The 21,270-nt window shown below is 41.4% G+C and overlaps 1 protein-coding gene across 1 annotated transcript in view; it reads left to right on the top strand.

The window, feature by feature from the left end:
- Positions 1 to 21,270, top strand: part of CRPPA (CDP-L-ribitol pyrophosphorylase A) — a 193,063-nt gene that overhangs the window by 35,878 nt on the left and 135,915 nt on the right. The window contains 2 exon segments of the mRNA XM_040431297.1: positions 18,098 to 18,182; positions 18,185 to 18,201. Coding sequence (XP_040287231.1) covers positions 18,098 to 18,182; positions 18,185 to 18,201 — 102 coding nt within the window.

Below are 21,270 nucleotides of genomic sequence, written 5' to 3'. Positions count from 1 at the left end.
TATGGGTCATCATGGAATAACTTACACTAGACTGAAAGATGTGGAGTTGTGCATTCTGTTTTGGGTGACCAGGTGACCAATTCAGCTTTTCATAGTCTGCAAAATGGCTGACGGAGGTTGCAACTTCCTGTCCCGGCATACAGTAGGAAATGCAGTGGAAGAATCCACGTACTGTAAATGTACATCAGGAAATGGCAAATGGCCACAATTACTAAAGTACGTTTAGATCAAAGGGGGCTGTAAAGTCAACTATCTGCATGAGAACGGGGGTCCCCCAGGAATTTCACCTTTTTAGCCCATTGTACCCTGAGGTTATGTATTTTTATCCTGGACACTTGTAAAGCCTGTATTACACCTGATTTTTTGGCAGGCGATCACTAACGAGCATTTGTATGAAATCTTGTCAGTCTCTGGCAGTGTAATACTGCCACCGATTGCCCAATGAACGAGCAAACACTCGATCATTGGGTAATCCAAATCTTTTGCCGTGTTGTATTGTTTGCAGGCGGCAGATCGTGGTGTCTAATCACCAAGCCACTAGACAGTATGGGGACGAGTGATGGTCGAGTGATGGTCCTCCTCATACTGGCATTTAATAGCAGCCGCCTCCTCCGCTACTGAGCAGGCAGTTGCTGGGAAGGAACACTTCCCTCCCAAAAGTCGTCTGCCACATCGGGCTGTGTAATACAGGCTTGAGACCAAAAACAAAAATTCTTACTGGGTGAACTATAGCTGATGTCCTAGACGATGGTGGCCAGGTAGACTGCCGCTGGAGCTGTTTTTTAATTGATTTCAATAGAAAACGTCTCAAAAAGTTTGGGGCCTGTTCTAATTTTCTAGGCACATGGACTACCTGGCCCTTTGGGTTCTCCAACCCTTGGTTGATCTAGCCATATACATTGTGTAAAAGTCGGTGGAATCTGCTGATTTTCGTGGCAATGGACAACTATTATGAGGGATTTCCATGATTTTAGTCTTGATGGCCTATCATCAGAATAAGCCATCAATGTCTGATTGATGGGGGTCTTTCGCCCCGCACCCCCGCCGATCAGCTGTACCACCCATTGTGTAGTGGCCGGAGCAGTTTGCTTTCACTTCAGTGGACAGAAGCTCGTGGTGGCGAGGAGCTACTCTGCAACCGCCAATCGGCCCCAGATAACATACCATGAGGATAGTCCGCCAATATTAAAATCCTGGGCAACCACTGTAAAGGTCTATGGAGACCTCACCCGAGAAGATTGAAGAGCGGGGCATCTTTTGGATTTCTTTGAGAGATAACCCGCTGTACCAAATATTTATTTTTTAATTTATTTTTAGCTTTTTTTGTCCTGGTAGACAATTCGGGCTGAGTTTGACCTTTTTGTCAGATAGGTCTGGGATTGTCCCCTTGAAGTGTGTGATACATGGACGATTCTTCGTCTCGGAATTGATTGTTCAAAAGCGTTCAATGAATGGACAGTTGTTGATTTTTTTCAGGACTCCTCGGTCACAATAACCTCCGAGTTCTCTTCTTCAGACTCTTGCTCCTTCTTGTCTTCCTGCCTCATGATCTTGGGAGACTTGTTTGCTTTGTCTAATCGGCTACAGACTGCATTCCAAGTCCGGAAAAACAGTAGTGTCTGAAAAACTGATTTCTTCTCAGATATGCTAATTGGGAGCTTCCTCTCCCCTTATATGTCCCTGGAGATAAATTGACCCTGTTAACCATTTCATTTTTATTTTTTTACTTATTCATTTTATTTTATGTTTTCATGACTTTATGATTTCAATAAAATAAAAAATAAAAAAAGAAGAATAATTAAATGAAGATTCTGTGCAATATCGTACGAAATGAAGCTTTTGATCTTATATAAATTGTCATTCCAGAATGATCCAATAATAAAAGTAATAACAACCGATAGTTGTTTTGTCACTATAGACACACCGATTATTATTGATTTGATGTGTGTGGCCAATTATCAGTGTGGTTCCCCCCAACCAGTCTTTTTGTTGGGTCCTTTGAGGGAAACAAAATAATTAGTGCTTGAATTAGGACTTGTGCCAAAAATGATTTGTTAAGCAGGGTTATCCCGTGATTAATGGGAAAAAATGAAAATCAGACGCCGCGGCCATATAATATATGACAATCTCTTTCTAACAAAGCTAGATCCAGTGATCACTAGTATGCAGGAGGCACGGGGAGCGGTGACTGTAGATCTGATGGGGGTCAGATCTGAGGTCTGATATGGGGGTTTGATTTGAGGTCTGATCTGGGAGTATGATATGTGCTCTGATATGGGGGTCTGAAATGTGCTCTGATATGGGGGTCTGATATTAGGTCTGATATGGGGTTTTAATCTGAGGTCTGATACTGGGTTCTGATCTGAGGTCTAATATGGGGTTCTGATCTGAGGTCTGATATGGGGGTCTGATATGTGCTCTGATACAGGGTTCTGATCTGAGGTCTGATATGGGGTTCTGATATGAGGTGTGATATAGGGGTTTGATATGTGATCTTATACGGGGTTCTAATCTAAGGTCTGATATGGGGGTATCACATTAGGTCTGATATGGGGTTCTAATCTGAGGTCTAATATAGAGATCTGATGTCTGATATGGGGTTCTGATCTGTGGTCTCATATGGGGTTCTAATCTGAGGTCTAATATAGGAGTCTGATCTAAAGGTCTGATATGGGGATCTGATCTGAGGTCTAATATGGGGTTCTGATCTGAGGTCTAATATGGGGTTCTGATCTGAGGTCTGATATGGGGTTCTGATCTGAGGTCTGATATGGGGTTCTGATCTGTGGTCTCATATAGGGTTCTAATCTGAGGTCTAATATAGGAGTCTGATCTAAAGGTCTGATATGGGGATCTGATCTGAGGTCTAATATGGGGATCTGAGGTCTAATATGGGGATCTGATCTGAGGTCTAATATGGGGATCTGATCTGAGGTCTAATATGGGGATCTGATCTGAGGTCTAATATGGGGTTCTGATCTGAGGTCTAATATGGGGTTCTGATCTGAGGTCTGATATGGGGTTCTGATCTGTGGTCTCATATAGGGTTCTAATCTGAGGTCTAATATAGGAGTCTGATCTAAAGGTCTGATATGGGGATCTGATCTGAGGTCTAATATGGGGATCTGAGGTCTAATATGGGGATCTGAGGTCTAATATGGGGATCTGATCTGAGGTCTAATATGGGGATCTGATCTGAGGTCTGATATGGGGATCTGATCTGAGGTCTGATATGGGGTTCTGATCTGAGGTCTGATATGTGGGTCTGATCTGAGGTCTGATATGGGGGTCTAATCTGAGGTCTGATATGGGGGTCTTATATGTGCTCTGATATTGGGTCTGATATTAGTTCTGATATATATAAGGATCTGATCTGAGGTCTGATATAGGGTCTGATATGGTGTTCTAATCTGAGTTCTGATATAGGGATCTGATCTGAGGTCTGATAAAGATTGGGCATCTAATTTGGGGGTCTGATGAAGATTAAGGGTCTCCTTTGCGATCTGATAAAAAATATTTTTTTCTTATTTTCCTCCTCTAAAACCCAGATGTGTCTTACAAAGCGTAAATACTTTAGTTTTATTCCTTGTTGGCGAAAAAGTAAATTTTTTTGAAAAATGGAACAAGACATAGGGTAGGTGACCATTTCACTGACTTATCTCCCGGAGAATATTACTGTTAATAATACAGTTCCTGAAGAGCTTTTCGATCCTATCTGGAGTCTGCGAATGCTATTGGGCCCTCTTCTAGATTTTCAATATTATTCAAAAAAATAAAAATGATATAACATTTTTGAAAAATGTTTAAAATTTGTATTTAGTGAAAATATTTTTTATAATTCACTTTATTATTACCTATATAATCTATATACTATTTCAGAAACATTCTTGTTTTTTAAGTACATCATTTTTTATATTTCAGTACCGGTGGTAATTTAATTGTCCAACATCCCCCCCCCCCACCTCATTTTTCTTGACATTTTTATATTTATTTTACTTTGTACACACTGCAGGCACTTTTTGTGCTGGATGTTTTTGTATTTGTAGGCACAATAATCATCAAGCTCGATCATTTCCAGATCACTCATCATATTTTGTTCCACAAAACATACATATCCGCATTTCCATTGTACGAGATGCATAAACCGGAACCCCGGATAATATATAATACATGTTGTTTTTATGGAATGAGCTATTTTTTTTTCCTGAGTGTCTGCTGCTGCTATATGAATGGGGGCAAGGCCAGGCTTGCTGGTGGAAACAAGAATCGTGAGGCTCGTACTTCATTTAAACCTAAAGGGATTCAAAAGAAATGATGTAGGAAATCGGTAGATGAAAAAAGTTGTGTTTTTGTACAGATGTAGCAGGGTTAACACTCAAACTCTTAACTCAGATTTCTTAACTCATCGTATTATCTTGAAACAAAAGTCATTGAATAACAATTAAAGGTGTTTGCTTAACGCATTTAGTTTAGAGAACACGTCTCATAAAGCTTGTATGTTAACTCTACTACATCTGTATGTTCCCTATGCGCTGGTAAGCAGAGATTTACATTCAGCCGGTAATTTAATATGCATCCACATTACATTACCGTCTAATTTTTGCTGCTAGTTCTATGGTATGGGAAGTATAAATTTCAAAGAAATCTGAATATTTACCATAGAATGATCCTAAAGTAGAAGGCACTTTACCAGTGGTTGACTTCTACTCCTATTTGGACCTCTCATGCACTAAAAATATTTATAGGCCTGATCATAGACTTCTCGTCCCCCTGACATAACAGAATGGGGACCCAATTGTTCTGATACAAGGAAATGTAGTCATGTCCCAGGCGCGGAGGAGGGAATGAGTGTTAGTTGGGGGGGGCAGGAGCCAACTAGGAAAGCAGACATTTGCAGCAGACATACATTTTTCAGGTTACAGTTGCTATTCCATCGGGACACATTGATGAAAACCTCCTGAGGTTACTGGTAATTGACCTTATGTGTCCTGAGGTTGTGTTAAATGATAAATGCAGGTGGTCTGAAGTGGCTGAGGTGTCCATGATTCAAGAGTGGATTTGCACTTAATAGTAACATCCCTGGTGGTCTAGGGTGGCTTAGAGTTTAATACATATTTCCCCTGGTAGGCTGTGGAGGGCGATGCGGTTAATGATAGCAATCTTAGTATAATGTAGTAAAAGGTCTAATACCGGCTACCCTGGGGGTCTAGGGCAGTGAAAGGTCTAATACCACCATCCCTGGTGGTTTAGGGTAGGGAAAGGTCTTATACCAATGCCAGGTGGTCTAGGGTAATAAAAAGTCTAATAACAGCATCCCTGGTGGTCTAGGGTAGGAAAGGTCTAATACTAGCATCTCTGGTGGTCTAGGGCTGTGAAATGTCGAATACAGCATCCCTGGTGGTCTAGGGTAGGAAAGGTCTAATACTAGCATCTCTGGTGGTCTAGGGCTGTGAAATGTCGAATACAGCATCTTTGGTGGTGTAGGTTAGGGAAAAGTCTAATATCACCTTCCCTAGTGGTTTAAGGTAGGGGAAGGTCTAATACCAGCATGCCAGGTAGTCTAGGTTAGTAAAAAGTTTAAGGCTACTTTCACACTAGCATTAATATTTTCCGGTATTGAGATCCGTCACAGGATCTCAATACTGGAAAAAAACACTTCCATTTTGTCCCTATTCATTGTCAATGGGGACAAAACGTAACTGAACAGAAAGGAGCGCTCCAAAATGCAGCGTGCTGCGGTTTGCTTTCCGTCCTGGGATGCGGAGCAAGACGGATCCGTCATCACCCACAATGCAAGTCAATGGGGACGGATCAGTTTTCTCTGACACAATTAGACACAATAGAAAACTGATCCGTCCCCCGTTGACTTTCAATAGAGTTAATGACGGATCCGTTTTGGCGATGTTACAGATAATACAACCGGATCCGTTCATATCGGATGCAGACGGTTGTATTATCAGTAACAAAAGCCGGATCCAGCAAAAACGCTAGTATGAAAGTAGCCTAATACCAGCATCCCTGGTGGTCTAGGGTAGGAAAGGTCTAATACTAGCATTCTTTGTGGTTTAGTGTAGGGAAAAGTGTCACATCAGCATGACTGGTTGTCCTGGGTAGTAAAAAGTGTAATACCAGTATCCCTGGTGGTCTAGGGTAGGGAAAGGTCTATTACAAGCTGTGCTTCTTTTTACTTATTTTGCTCTGCTTGCTCAGTTTTATTTTCTTTCTACATCTGTTAACTGTTTGTTGAGCGCAGCGCTGTCAATCATACTGAAGCCCCGCCCACATTCAGCTGCGCACATTGTAAACACTAGGCACAACATAGCCGATTTAATTACCGTAGTATGACATTACTATATGAAACCCTGTCCATTACAGTAATGGCAAGAGCTTTATCGCTGAGCCTCCTCTCTTGGCCTCTTCATCGGTATAGTATTATACCTGAAGAACTTAAAGGGGAAGTTTTCATTGTAATTACTATTAATGTATTGCAAGAGCCGAGGGTGGGACGTTATAGGTGACAGTTTGATTTCTCCCATGATCCCCTACCGGTCCTGTTCCCAAGCCGGTCCCTACTCCCCTCGACACACATGAGAGGAGTGTTTGGCCAATCCCTCGCTGCGGGTGTTTCTTTTCTGATCGGTTGTTTCCTGTGCGCTGAGAGGGACCAGGACGTGGAGACCAGCAGGGACCGGGAAGCATCGGAATGGAAGGGGAGAGGGGGCTCGATAAGGTGAGGAACAGAAGTATTTGAACACCCTGCGATTTTACAAGTTCTCCCACTTAGAAATCATGGAGGGGTCTGACAGTCACATTGTAGGTGCATTCCCACTCTGAGAGACAGAATTTACAAAAATAAAATCTGGAAATCACATTGTATGATTTTTAAAGAATTTATTTGTCTTGCGCTGCTGAACAGAAGTGTTTGAACAGCTGAGAAAATCCGTGTTAATATTTGGTCCAGAAGCCTTTGTTTGCAATTACGGAGGTCAAACGTCTCCTGCAGTTATTGACCCGGTTTGCACACACTGCAGCAGGGATTTTGGCCCAGTCCTCCATACAGATCTCCTCTACATCTGTCAGGTTTCGGGGCTGTCGCTGAGCAACACGGAGTTTCAGCTCCCTCCAAAGATGTTCTATTGGATTTAGGTCTGGAGACTGGCTAGGTCTCTCCAGAACCTGGATATGCTTCGTACGGAGCCACTCCTTGGTTATCCTGGCTGTGTGCTTCGGGTCGTTGTCATGTTGGAAGACCCAGCCACGACCCATCTTCAATGCTCTGACTGAGGGAAGGAGGTTGTTGCTCAAAATCTCACAATAAATGGCCCCATTCATCCTCTCCTTAATACAGTGCAGTCGTCCTGTCCCCTTCGCAGAGAAGCCCCCCCAAAGCATGATGTTACCCCCCATGCTTCACAGTAGGGATGGTGTTCTTGGGATGCAACTCATCCTTCTTTTTTCTCCAAACACGACAAGTGAAGTTTAGACCAAAAAGTTCTACTTTGGTCTTATCTGACCACATGACTTTCTCCCTGGCCTCCTCTGGATCATCCAGATGTTCATTGGTAAACTTCAGACGGACCTGGACATGTGATGAATTGAGCAGGAGAACCTTCCGTGCAATGCATGATCTGAAACCATGACGGCGTAATGTTCTACCGACCGAGACCTTTGAAACTGTGGTCCCAGCAATCTTCATGTCATTGACCAGCTCCTCCCTTGTAGTTCTGGGCACCTCACCTTTCTTATCATCAGTGATACCCCACGAGGTGAGATCTTGCATGGAGCCCCAGTTCGAGGGAGACTGACAGTCATCTTTAGCCTCTTCCATTTTCTAACAATTGCTCCAACAGTTGATCTATTTTCACCAAGCTGCTTGGCAATTGCCCCGTAGCCCTTTCCAGCCTTGTGGAGGTCCACAATTTTGTTTCTGGTGTCTTTTGACAGCTCTTTGGTCTTGGACAGGGGTCTTTAAAGAGCTCAGACAGGTCCTACTAAGTTAGATTAATGAGTGGAGTAGAGGTGGACTTTTTAAAGGCACAGTAACAGGTCTTTGAGAGCCAGAATTCTTGCTGTTTCTCAGGTGTTCAAACACTTCTGTTCAGCAGTGCAAGACAAATACATTCTTTAAAAATCATACAATGTGATTTCCTGAATTTTTTAAAATTTTTATTCTGTCTCTCAGAGCGGGAATGCACCTACAATTTGAATGTCAGACCCCTCCATGATTTCTAAGTGGGAGAACTTGCAAAATCGCAGGGACTGTCCAACTCCATATAGTTTTTAATACCATCAGTACCAGTGAGACCTGTCAGTGGACACCTACTTACCTGCTCCTCAACACTTGGTTCCGGTTCTGTGATCCACCGCCATCTTCACTTCACTTGTGGCAAGAACTTAGACGCATGCATCGCTGCAACCAATGACTGGTCACAGTGGTCAAGTGTCTCCAAGTGGCAGGTTACTACTGGGTCACGTGCTGCTTGGGGGACAGGTCACTGCTGTGTCCAGTGATCGGCTGCAGCTGTAATCGTGACCTCATCCATGCCGGAAGTTTATAGGTGGAGACAGAAGCACTGTGCAGACAGCGGTGGACCTACAGAGCCGAGACCGAGCAGCGGTGAGCAGGTAAGTATGCTTCTCTTCACAGGGAGTATTTAAAAAGTATATCAGTTGGGCAACCCCTTTAAAGGGGTTGTATCATCTGAAACATTGGTGGCATATCAGTAGGATATGCCACCAATGTCAAACAGGTGTGGGTCCTACCTCTGGGCCCGACATCTGTCTCCATAACGTGACCCCTAAAGTGAGCGGAGAGCAGCCGCACATGCCTGGCCGCTCTCCATTCAAGCAAAGGCTTGGCTATTCTCAGAAGTCCCATAGAAGTGAATGGAGCGGTGGCCGCATCCTAGCGATATGCCATCAATTTCCCAGGTGACACAACCCCTTTAAGTGTAGTTTTATGACCCCCACAGGAGGAGCTTATTACGCCATCCAAAACATTATTCCAGTGAATCCTTGAGTGGGGTGGGGGCGGGGGCTTTGATTCAACAAATTCTGCTCTATCTGCGCGGGCATTGCAGCCTGTTCTCCTTTTAATGGCAAGGAAATGAACCGTTTCTCCTCCTTTCCCATGGGGGCATTAATTTGCTTATTTTTCCGTCCTGTATTAGATGTTTCAATCCCTGGTAACAAGTGGCGCACGCGATGTATCTGGTTTTATTGGCAAATAAACAGATGGATTTGTGAAAAGTAAAACAAAAGTTGCAAAAAAGAAAGTTTTGATCCCCAGCTCTGTGTGCATTGGAGAATTAAGAAGCTGGAAATTTGATAATGGAGAACTAAACCTAAAAACAACTTAGTTCTTCAAACACATGTTCCACGGGAGCGGCTGCCAACCCCAACGAAAACCTCTCTGTGTTGTTATAATGGATACCAAATTTCCAGCTAGACTGGTGGTCTGATGTATAAACCTGACTCGTTAAATAGCTCTGTATTTGATTAGCTTGTTGGCACTGGGACTTGATCTAGAATATTAAATAAGTCCTGTCGTGGGGGGGGGGGGGGGGGGGGGGGGGGGGGGGACAGTCTCCAGGAATGTTTGCCATAAGCAGTTTAAAATGTACCCTGCAAAAACAAACCGCACACAGAGTCACGAGGCCTCTCAGCGCGCCCGCTTTCAACTTGGAAATTGAGTTTTAAAGGGAATCTGTCACCACATACATGCGTTTTTAGACGTGCACTTGCTCGATGATTTCAATACACTTTGTCCCGTCTCGATCTATGGCCATGCCCACCCAGCTTTGTGTGACAGGGCCCTGTATTCCTGCGACTGCACGTTCTCCCTAGGGAACGGCGCGCACGCAGTTAGAGGACAGAACGAGTGTGTACTGCGCATGCGCTGATGATGACGCTTTGCACCTGGAAGAGACCGACCTAGGCATGGAGGATGTGAGCGGAGATTGAGGTGCACTGGCAACACCCTCATTGCACTAAGGAACTGCATTGCACAAAATAAAAACATGAATATCTATCTATCTGTGTAGTGGGGCCACCGATCGAGATAGGGCAAAGTACGTTGAAATCAGCTGGAAAGCGCGCATGTAATAAGTCATTTGGATTGGTATGCATGTATGTAAATGTAAATCTGGATGAGAGTTTGGGGGGAGTAGCGAGCAGGGGCTATGCAATTCTGTGAAACCTGGTGGACTGTAACAAAATGGTGACGACCCCGATCTCAATTCCTGATCCTGCTCCTGCACACCTAGCAGCGTGTCCGTCGTCGATTAGTAAGGGGTTGCATTGTTTTTAGTAAGAAAATGGACAACACTGGGAAATAGTCTGTAATAAAGAATTGAGCTGTACTTGCTTAACTACTTGATACACTACTTTTCAGTCTGAAGTTTATTTTCATCAAATACTTTAGCTCCCATTCCTCCTTGGATTTTATTTAATTGACCTCTTTTGCAGTTTTCTCTTATCCCCCATGCTTGAATCCTACTTCCTGTTTTCTTACATGTCTTCTGTCCCACCATGCCTTAGGGCAGTGAAATGTGTCCTGAAGTCAGCAGATCATGTGACACTAACCACGCCCCTTGTTCTAGGGGTTACACTAGCAAAGACATATCAGGAGAGGTGATGGGTCCTCCTTAAAGGGATTTTCCAGGAGTGCAATATTGATGGCCTATCCTCTGAGAAATATCAGAATGTGGGGGTCTGACTCCCATCTCTTCCTAGGCCGCTCACATCGCTCACATGGCCTATTTACAGCTGAGTCCTGGGCTGCAATACCAAGCACAGCCACTATACCGGCGCTGTGCTCGGTGTGGTGTAAGGAGGCCGCGGTCTGCGCTGGTAGGTGGGGGTACCGGGTGTCTGACCTGACTGATGACCTATGATGAGGATAGGTCATCGGTAGGGATGAGCGAATCGACTTCCGATGAAACATCCGAAGTCGATTTGCATAAAACTTCGTTATAATACTGTACGGAGCAGGAGCTCCGTACAGTATTAGAATGTATTGGCTTAGATGAGCCAAAGTTATCGCGAGACTTTGCGCAATAACTTAATAAATTAATTTCTACTGTAAAAAAAATAACATTTTCCGAACTCTGGTTCGATTCCAAGTGGTCGGGAAATGGTATTTTACAGTACAAATTAATTTATGAAGTTATTGCGCGAAGTTTCGCGAAGCAATAACTTCGGCTCGTTGGAGCCAATACATTCTAATACCGTACGGAGTATTAGAACAAAGTTTTATGCGAATCGACTTCGGATGTTTCATCCGAAGTTGATTCGCTCCTCCCTAGTCATCAGTATTGTACTCCCAGAACCGTCATTATCCTAAACGGTACGATGGGCGGTGTACATCTGTAGATGTAGAGAATAGGATGTTATTTTATAATGAGCGGGAAGGGAGCCCATCGCATAGCACTGTGAGATGTGGAATGTGATATGAGGAGCTCTCCGCGTTCTCTTCCTCTTCGACATTGTTGTGGATCTTCCCCCATCAGCTCCACTATCGCCATCAGATAAAAATTTCCTTCCTATAACGAGCAGGATAAACAAGCTGCGCGGAGGTGGCAGATGCCAAGACATTTCAACTTTAAAGCTAGAATTGGCACCAGAGGAAAGAAAGCAGAGAGATGTTTCATCAAAACAAGCTGCAAAACGGAAAGGAGATTACAGACGCGCCATAGGGCGCTAATGTGTGAGACCCGAAAAAAAGTGCAAGCGTTTGCATGCACTTTTGTCCGGGAACCACAATGTCCTACAGTCTGCGTCAACAGGCAATTTTGCAGTCGTCAGATTGCTGTTCTGACCACCTTCTGGGGCTGTCACTTGTTGGAAGAACAGGGGTCCGAAGACCTTGCGGTGGCAGTTGAGAAAGGAAGAAGAAAAAGGAGTGCGATGGCCGAGGATGCTCGCTGCTCTCTCCAATACTGTCTAAAGATGGTGGAAATGTTGCAGATTTCCATAGCATTTTGCAGTAGCAGCAACGTGGCTGAGAGTTTAAAAAAATCCAATCCACATGCAACTAATCCACACACAAACCTACATGCATCATGCCGGGTGTGTTGCATATTTCATCCCTGGCAATGCAGAGAGTGAAATCCACAGAAAATCCCCCTCCCTAAAATTTACATATAACCTGAGGTTCTTTGGTTTTTTGCTTCTCTAGTGAAGTCACGGCCTCCAGGATCTCACAATCCTTGGCTGCGTTGCAAAAAAAAAATTTAGTTATTTAGTCTCAGACAATGGCTTTAATGTGTCCTATTGATAAATCCTAACCTTTGGAGCAATCAAGATACCCAGATCCTCAATCTCTGGCCGGCTGTTTCCGATCACTCTTCCTCTCATCCATGAAAAGAAAAGTTTCTACAGTATGAGGGCTCTAATTGTCTAAAAGCGGAACTCTCTCTCGTCCTAGAGAGATAGAAGCCTGGAGAACACTTCCTGCTATACAGCTATCTGAGGAATGATAATGATAACATCCTAAACATTTCTGGGAGGGGAGGGATGTGGTTTGTGGCTCATATCTTATCCTGCTGGTGGTGACTGTGAATATCATACATGTCTATATGGAGAACAGTGTATCCTAGATAAGATCTAAATGAGTTATAGATCACTTTTTTCTATATTTCTCAATGACACACTGCCCCCTATGGCCAAAAATATAACAACTATAATACTGCTCCTATGTACAAGAATGTAGCTACTATAATACTGCCTCCTATGTACAAGAATATAACTACTATAATACTGCTCCTATGTACAAGAATATAACTACTATAATACTGCTCCTATGTACAGGAATATAACTACTATAATACTGCCTCCTATGTACACGAATATAAGTACTATAATACCTGCCTCCTATGTACAAGAATATAACTACTATAATACTGCCTCCTATGTACAAGAATATAACTACTATAATACTGCTCCTATGTACAAGAATATAACTACTATAATACTGCTCCTATGTACAAGAATATAACTACTATAATACTGTCTCCTATGTACAAGAATATAACTACTATAATACTGCCCCTCTATGTATAAGAATATAACTACTATAATACTGCTCTGATGTACAAGAATATAACTACTATAATACTGCTCTTATGTACAAGAATATAACTACTATAATACTGCTCCTATGTACAATAATATAACTACTATAATACTGCTCCTATGTACAAGAATATAACTACAATAATACTGCTCCTATGTACAAGGATATAACTACTATAATACTGCTCCTATGTACAAGGATATAACTACTATAATACTGCTCCTATGTACAAGAATATAACTACTATATTACTGCTCCTATGTACAAGAATATAACTACTATAATACTGCTCATATGTACAATAATATAACTACTATAATACTGCTCCTATGTACAGGAATATAACTACTATAATACTGCCTCCTATGTACAAGACTATAACTACTATAATACTGCTCCTATGTACAAGAATATAACTACTATAATACTGCCTCCTATGTACAAGAATATAACTACTATAATACTGCCACCTATGTACAAGAATATAACTACTATAATACTGCTCCCTATGTACAAGAATATAACTACTATAATACTACCTCCTATGTACAAGAATATAACTACTATAATACTGCCTCCTATGTACAAGAATATAACTGCTATAATACTGCCTCCTATGTACAAGAATATAACTACTATAATACTGCTCCTATGTACAAGAATATAACTACTATAATACTGCTCCTATATACAAGAATATAACTACTATAATACTACCCCCTATGTACAAGGATATAACTACTATAATACTGCTCCTATGTACAAGAATATAACTACTATAATACTGCTCCTATGTACAAGAATATAACTACTATAATACTGCCTCCTATGTGCAATAATATAACTACTATAATACTGCTCCTATGTACAAGAATATAACTACTATAATACTGCTCCTATATATAAGAATATAACTACTATAATACTGCTCCTATGTACAGGAATATAACTACTATAATACTGCTCCTATGTATAAGAATATAACTACTATAATACTGCTCCTATGTACAAGAATATAACTACTATAGTACTGCTCCTATGTACAAGAATATAACTACTATAGTACTGCTCCTATGTACAAGAATATAACTACTATAATACTGCCTCCTATGTACAAGAATATAACTACTATAATACTGCCTCCTATTTACAAGAATATAACTACTATAATACTGCCTCTATGTATAGGAATATAACTACTATAATACTGCTCCTATGTACAAGAATATAACTACTACAGGGAGTGCAGAATTATTAGGCAAGTTGTATTTTTGAGGATTAATTTTATTATTGAACAACAACCATGTTCTCAATGAACCCAAAAAACTCATTAATATCAAAGCTGAATATTTTTGGAAGTAGTTTTTAGTTTGTTTTTAGTTTTAGCTATTTTAGGGGATATCTGTGTGTGCAGGTGACTATTACTGTGCATAATTATTAGGCAACTTAACAAAAAACAAATATATACCCATTTCAATTATTTATTTTTACCAGTGAAACCAATATAACCATCTCAACATTCACAAATATACATTTCTGACATTTAAAAACAAAACAAAAACAAATCAGTGACCAATATAGCCACCTTTCTTTGCAAGGACACTCAAAAGCCTGCTATCCATGGATTCTGTCAGTGTTTTGATCTGTTCACCATCAACATTGCGTGCAGCAGCAACCACAGCCTCCCAGACACTGTTCAGAGAGGTGTACTGTTTTCCCTCCTTGTAAATCTCACATTTGATGATGGACCACAGGTTCTCAATGGGGTTCAGATCAGGTGAACAAGGAAGCCATGTCATTAGATTTTCTTCTTTTATACCCTTTCTTGCCAGCCACGCTGTGGAGTACTTGGACGCGTGTGATGGAGCATTGTCCTGCATGAAAATCATGTTTTTCTTGAAGGATGCAGACTTCTTCCTGTACCACTGCTTGAAGAAGGTGTCTTCCAGAAACTGGCAGTAGGACTGAGAGTGAGCTTGACTCCATCCTCAACCCGAAAAGGCCCACAAGCTCATCTTTGATGATACCAGCCCAAACCAGTACTCACCTCCACCTTGCTGGCGTCTCAGTCGGACTGGAGCTCTCTGCCCTTTACCAATCCAGCCACGGGCCCATCCATCTGGCCCATCAAGACTCACTCTCATTTCATCAGTCCATAAAACCTTAGAAAAATCAGTCTTGAGATATTTCTTGGCCCAGTCTTGACGTTTTAGCTTGTGTGTCTTGTTCAGTGGTGGTCGTCTTTCAGCCTTTCTTACCTTGGCCATGTGTCTGAGTATTGCACACCTTGTGCTTTTGGGCACTCCAGTGATGTTGCAGCTCTGAAATATGGCCAAACTGGTGGCAAGTGGCATCTTGGCAGCTGCACGCTTGACTTTTCTCAGTTCATGGGCAGTTATTTTGCGCCTTGGTTTTCCACACGCTTCTTGCGACCCTGTTGACTATTTTGAATGAAACGCTTGATTGTTCGATGATCACGCTTCAGAAGCTTTGCAATTTTAAGAGTGCTGCATCCCTCTGCAAGATATCTCACTATTTTTGACTTTTCTGAGCCTGTCAAGTCCTTCTTTTGACCCATTTTGCCAAAGGAAAGGAAGTTTCCTAATAATTATGCACACCTAATATAGGGTGTTGATGTCATTAGACCACACCCCTTCTCATTACAGAGATGCACATCACCTAATATTCTTAATTGGTAGTAGGCTTTCGAGCCTATACAGCTTGGAGTAAGACAACATGCATAAAGAGGATGATGTGGTCAAAATACTAATTTGCCTAATAATTCTGCACGCAGTGTATAATACTGCTCCTATGTACAAGAATATAACTACTATAATACTGCTCCTATGTACAGGAATATAACTACTATAGTACTGCTCCTATGTACAAGAATATAACTACTATAATACTGCTCCTATGTACAAGAATATAACTACTATAATACTGCTCCTATGTACAGGAATATAACTACTATAGTACTGCTCCTATGTACAAGAATATAACTACTATAATACTGCCTCCTATGTACAAGAATATAACTACTATAATACTGCTCCTATGTACAAGAATATAACTACTATAATACTGCTCCTATGTACAATAATATAACTACTATAATACTGCTCCTATGTACAAGAATATATCTACTATAATACTGCTCCTATGTACAAGAATATAACTACTATAATACTGCTCCTATGTACAAGAATATAACTACTATAATACTGCTCCTGTGTACAAGAATATAACTACTATAATACTGCTCTTATGTACAAGAATATAACTACTATAATACTGCTCCTATATACAAGAATATAACAACTATAATACTGCCTCCTATGTACAGGAATATAACTACTATAATACTGCCTCCTATGTACAAGAATATAACTACTATAATACTGCCTCCTATGTACAAGAATATAACTACTATAATACTGCCTCCTATGTACAAGAATATAACTACTCTAATACTGCTCCTATGTACAAGAATATAACAACTATAATACTGCCTCCTATGTACAGGAATATAACTACTATAATACTGCCTCCTATGTACAAGAATATAACTACTATAATACTGCTCCTATATACAAGAATATAACAACTATAATACTGCCTCCTATGTACAGGAATATAACTACTATAATACTGCCTCCTATGTACAAGAATATAACTACTATAATACTGCTCCTATGTACAAGAATATAACTACTATAATACTGCTCCTATGTACAAGAATATAACTACTATAATACTGCTCCTATATACAAGAATATAACTACTATAATACTGCTCCTATGTACAAGAATATAACTACTATAATACTGCTCCTATGTACAAGAATATAACTACTATAATACTGCCTCCTATGTACAAGAATATAACTACTATAATACTGCTCCTATGTACAAGAATATAACTACTATAATACTGCTCCTATGTACAAGAATATAACTACTATAATACTGCCTCCTATGTACAAGAATATAACTACTATAATACTGCTCCTATGTACAAGAATATAACTACTATAATACTGCTCCTATGTACAAGAATATAACTACTATAATACTGCCTCCTATGTACAAGAATATAACTACTATAATACTGCTCCTATCTACAAGAATATAACTACTATAATACTGCTCCTATGTACAGGAATATAACTACTATATTACTGCTCCTATGTACAAGAATATAACTACTATAATACTGCCTCCTATGTACAAGAATATAACTACTATAATACTGCTCCTATGTACAAGAATATAACTACTATAATACTGCCTCCTATGTACAGGAATATAACTACTATATTACTGCTCCTATGTACAAGAATATAACTACTATAATACTGCTCCTATGTACAAGAATATAACTACTATAATACATCCCATTATGGTTAAGTTTGTATTTTTTTGTTTGTGTCTTTCTGCCATGTTAGTGGATCCATCTTCAAGCAACATGTTTCTCTGTATTCACTTATTTAGTTTTGATCCTATTTATTTGCAGATGTAGCAGTGCTGGATTTGTCATTAAACTCTTTGTGACTGCATTATTAGATCGTATTTTTTCTTCTTCTTCCTGCAGTCTTATGAATTTTGATATCCCGAAGCTAAATCACAAATTCGTCTTTGCTACTGCCCCTAATACTACATGTCATCTTTGCCATCTCGGCTCTGCTACATGCTAACTGATTAGTAGACTGCTGACAGATGATGGAGGTCATGCCCAGCTATCATGTACTTCTGTATTATAATTCTGCACCTCTCAAAGCAGCAGCCAAACCCATCTCCTCCACCATCGGTGGAGTGAACTCCCAGCCTCCGAGCTGTGAATATCCACCAGCTTTGCTGCCATTGAGTTCCTCGTAAAGCAGAAGACTTGAGTAGATGTGAGTCTCCGTAGCCCGGGGGATGGGAGTCTCCTCATGTCACTGCTTCCAGACAGAAATGGCGCAGATTCATGCAAGACGGGTGGAATACTGTTAATTGTCTGACTTGTTTGCTTCTCCCGCAGTGCTCCGACTATGACCTGGATTTTGGCACTGAGTGCTTACATTTGGCCTTGGCCTACGGTAAGAGAAGAGCTAAGCTCCTGGAAGGACCCCTGACCTGTGGAAGGTAAATAGGACCTTATCTCGCCTACTGTAGTGCTCTATCTGGATCGGGTGGTGGAAGTGCAGGATAATATATTCCCTATCTCCTTTGTGGATAATATCGAGATACTTCCGTACGTGTGACCATTATCAGCTCTCACCATTTAGAATTTATGGCCCTTTAACCTCTTAAGGACACATGACGTACCGGTACGTCATGATGTCCTGGTACTTAAGGACACATGACGTACCGGTACGTCATGTGTTGTTCCGATCACTGCCGCCCGGCCGGCAGTGATCGGAACCCGGTGCCTGCTCAAATCATCGAGCAGGCACCTAGGCTAAATGCGCGGGGGGGTCCCGTGACCCCCCCATGTCGGCGATCGCGGCAAACCGCAGGTCAATTCAGACCTGCGGTTTGCTGCGATTTCTGCAGTTTCTGATCCCTGCGGTCCCTGACCGCGGGGATCAGAAACTTTAGTATTCCTAAAATAGATCTGTATCCCTCCCCCTGCACCCCCGAGTGATTTTAGCCTGGTGGGAGGTGCAGGGGGAGGGTTGCGGGCGGTGCGGGCGGTGCGGGAGGCGGGCGGTGCGGCAGGCGGGATCGCGATCCCCCGCCCGCCTCCCCTTGTATAATCGTTGGTTTCTAGTGGTTTATACCAGGGTGCCAGCAATGTGCTGGCACCCTGGTATAAACGGCTGACATCTGCGATGCGATGTCAGCCGTTAACCCTTTCCATACAGCGGTCCGTACGGACCGCTGTATGGAAAAGGTTAACAGCGCAGGGAGCTCCCTCCCTCTCCCATCGGGGGGCTGCTGTGCCTTTGCAGCCCCCCCGATGGGAGAGGGAGAGAGCCCCCAGAGAGCCCCCCTCAGCCCCTGTGCTTACCCTTCCCCGTCTGCGCAGTTCTGAGCAGACGGGAAGGTTCCCATGGCAACAGGACGCCCTCTCAGGCATCCTGCTGTCCATGGTGCTGAACAGATCGGTGCTGAAAGCATAGATCTGTTCAGTGTAAGTAAAATACAGTACAGAACAATATATATTGTACTGTACTGTATTATACAGACATCAGACCCACTGGATCTTCAAGAACCAAGTGGGTCTGGGTCAAAAAAAAAGTTAAAAAAAGTAAAAAAAAAGGAAAAATCAAAAAACACATTTATCACTGATAAAAAAATGAAAAAAATAAAAATTCCCTACACATGTTTGGTATCGCCGCGTCCGTAACGACCTGATCTATAAAACGGTTATGTTACTTTACCCGAACGGTGAACGCCATAAAAATAAAAAATAAAAAAACTATGATGAAATTGAAATTTTGCCCCACCTTACTTCCCAAAAAAGGTAATAAAAGTGATCAAAAAAGTCGCATGTACGCCAAAATAGTACCAATCAAACCGTCATCTCATCCCGCAAAAATCATACCCTACCCAAGATAATCGCCCAAAAACTGAAAAAACTATGGCTCTTAGACTATGGAAACACTAAAACATGATTTTTTTTGTTTCAAAAATGAAATCATTGTGTAAAACTTACATAAATAAAAAAAAAGTATACATATTAGGTATCGCCGCGTCCGTATCGACCGGCTCCTATAAAAATATCACATGATCTAACCCCTCAGATGACCACCGTAAAAAAATTAAAATAAAAACGGTGTAAAAAAGCCATTTTTTTGTCATCTTACGTCACAAAAAGTGTAATAGCAAGCAATCAAAAAGTCATATGCACCCCAAAATAGATGCCAATCAAACCGTCATTTCATCCCGCAAAAAATGAGACCCTACTTAAGATAATCGCCCAAAAACTGAAAAAACTATGGCTCTTAGACTATGGAGACACTAAAACATTTTTTTTGTTTTAAAAATGAAATCATTGTGTAAAACTTACATAAATAAAAAAAATAGTATACATATTAGGTATCGCCACGTCCGTGACAACCTGCTCTATAAAATTACCACATGATCTAACCTGTCAGATGAATGTTGTCAATAACAAAAAATAAAAACGTGCCAAAAAATCTATTTCTTGTTACCTTGCCGCACAAAAAGTGTAATATAGAGCAACCAAAAATCATATGTACCCTAAACTAGTACAACAAACTGCCACCCTATCCCGTAGTTTCTAAAATGGGGTCACTTTTTTGGAGTTTCTACTCTAGGGGTGCATCAGGGGGGCTTCAAATGGACATGGTGTAAAAAAAAACTGTCCAGCAAAATCTGCCTTCCAAAAAACGCTTATATGGCGTTCCTTTCCTTCTGCGCCCTGCCGTGTGCCCGTACAGCAGTTTACGACCACATATGGGGTGTTTCTGTAAACTACAGAATCAGGGCCATAAATAATGAGTTTTGTTTGCTGTTAACCCTTGCTTTGTAACTGGAAAAAAATATTAAAATGGAAAATCTGCCAAAAAAGTGAAATTTTGAATTGTATCTCTATTTTCCATAAATCTTGTGCAACACCTAAAGGGTTAACAAAGTTTGTAAAATCAGTTTTGAATACCTTGAGGGGTGTAGTTTCTTAGATGGGTCACTTTTATGGAGTTTCTACTCCAGGGGTGCATCAGGGGGGCTTCAAATGGGACATGGTGCCAAAAAAACCGTCCAGCAAAATCAGCCCTCCAAAAACCAAACGGCGCACCTTTCACTCTACGCCCCGCTGTGTGCCCGTACAGTAGTTTACGGCCACATATGGGGTGTTTCTGTAAACAGCAGAGTCAGGGCAAATAAAGATACAGTCTTGTTTGGCTGTTAACCCTTGCTTTGTTAGTGGAAAAAAATGGGTTAAAATGAAAATTAGGCAAAAAAATGAAATTCTCAAATTTCATCGCCATTTGCCAATAACTCCTGTGCAACACCTAAAGGGTTAACGATGTATGTAAAATCAGTTTTGAATAGCTTGAGGGGTGTAGTTCTTAGATGGGGTCACTTTTAGGGAGTTTCTCCTCTAGGGGTGCATCAAGGGGGCTTCAAATGGGACATGGTGTAAATAAACCAGTCCATAAAATCAGCCCTCCAAAAAACCATACGGCGCACCTTTCACTCTACGCCCCGCTGTGTGGCCGTACAGTAGTTTACGGCCACATATTG

Source organism: Bufo bufo, chromosome 5 (assembly GCF_905171765.1).
Source record: "Bufo bufo chromosome 5, aBufBuf1.1, whole genome shotgun sequence".
In the NCBI taxonomy this organism is placed as follows: domain Eukaryota; kingdom Metazoa; phylum Chordata; class Amphibia; order Anura; family Bufonidae; genus Bufo; species Bufo bufo.
The sequence above is the reverse complement of the archived record's forward strand: the minus strand, read 5'-3'. Positions and strand labels throughout refer to the sequence as shown.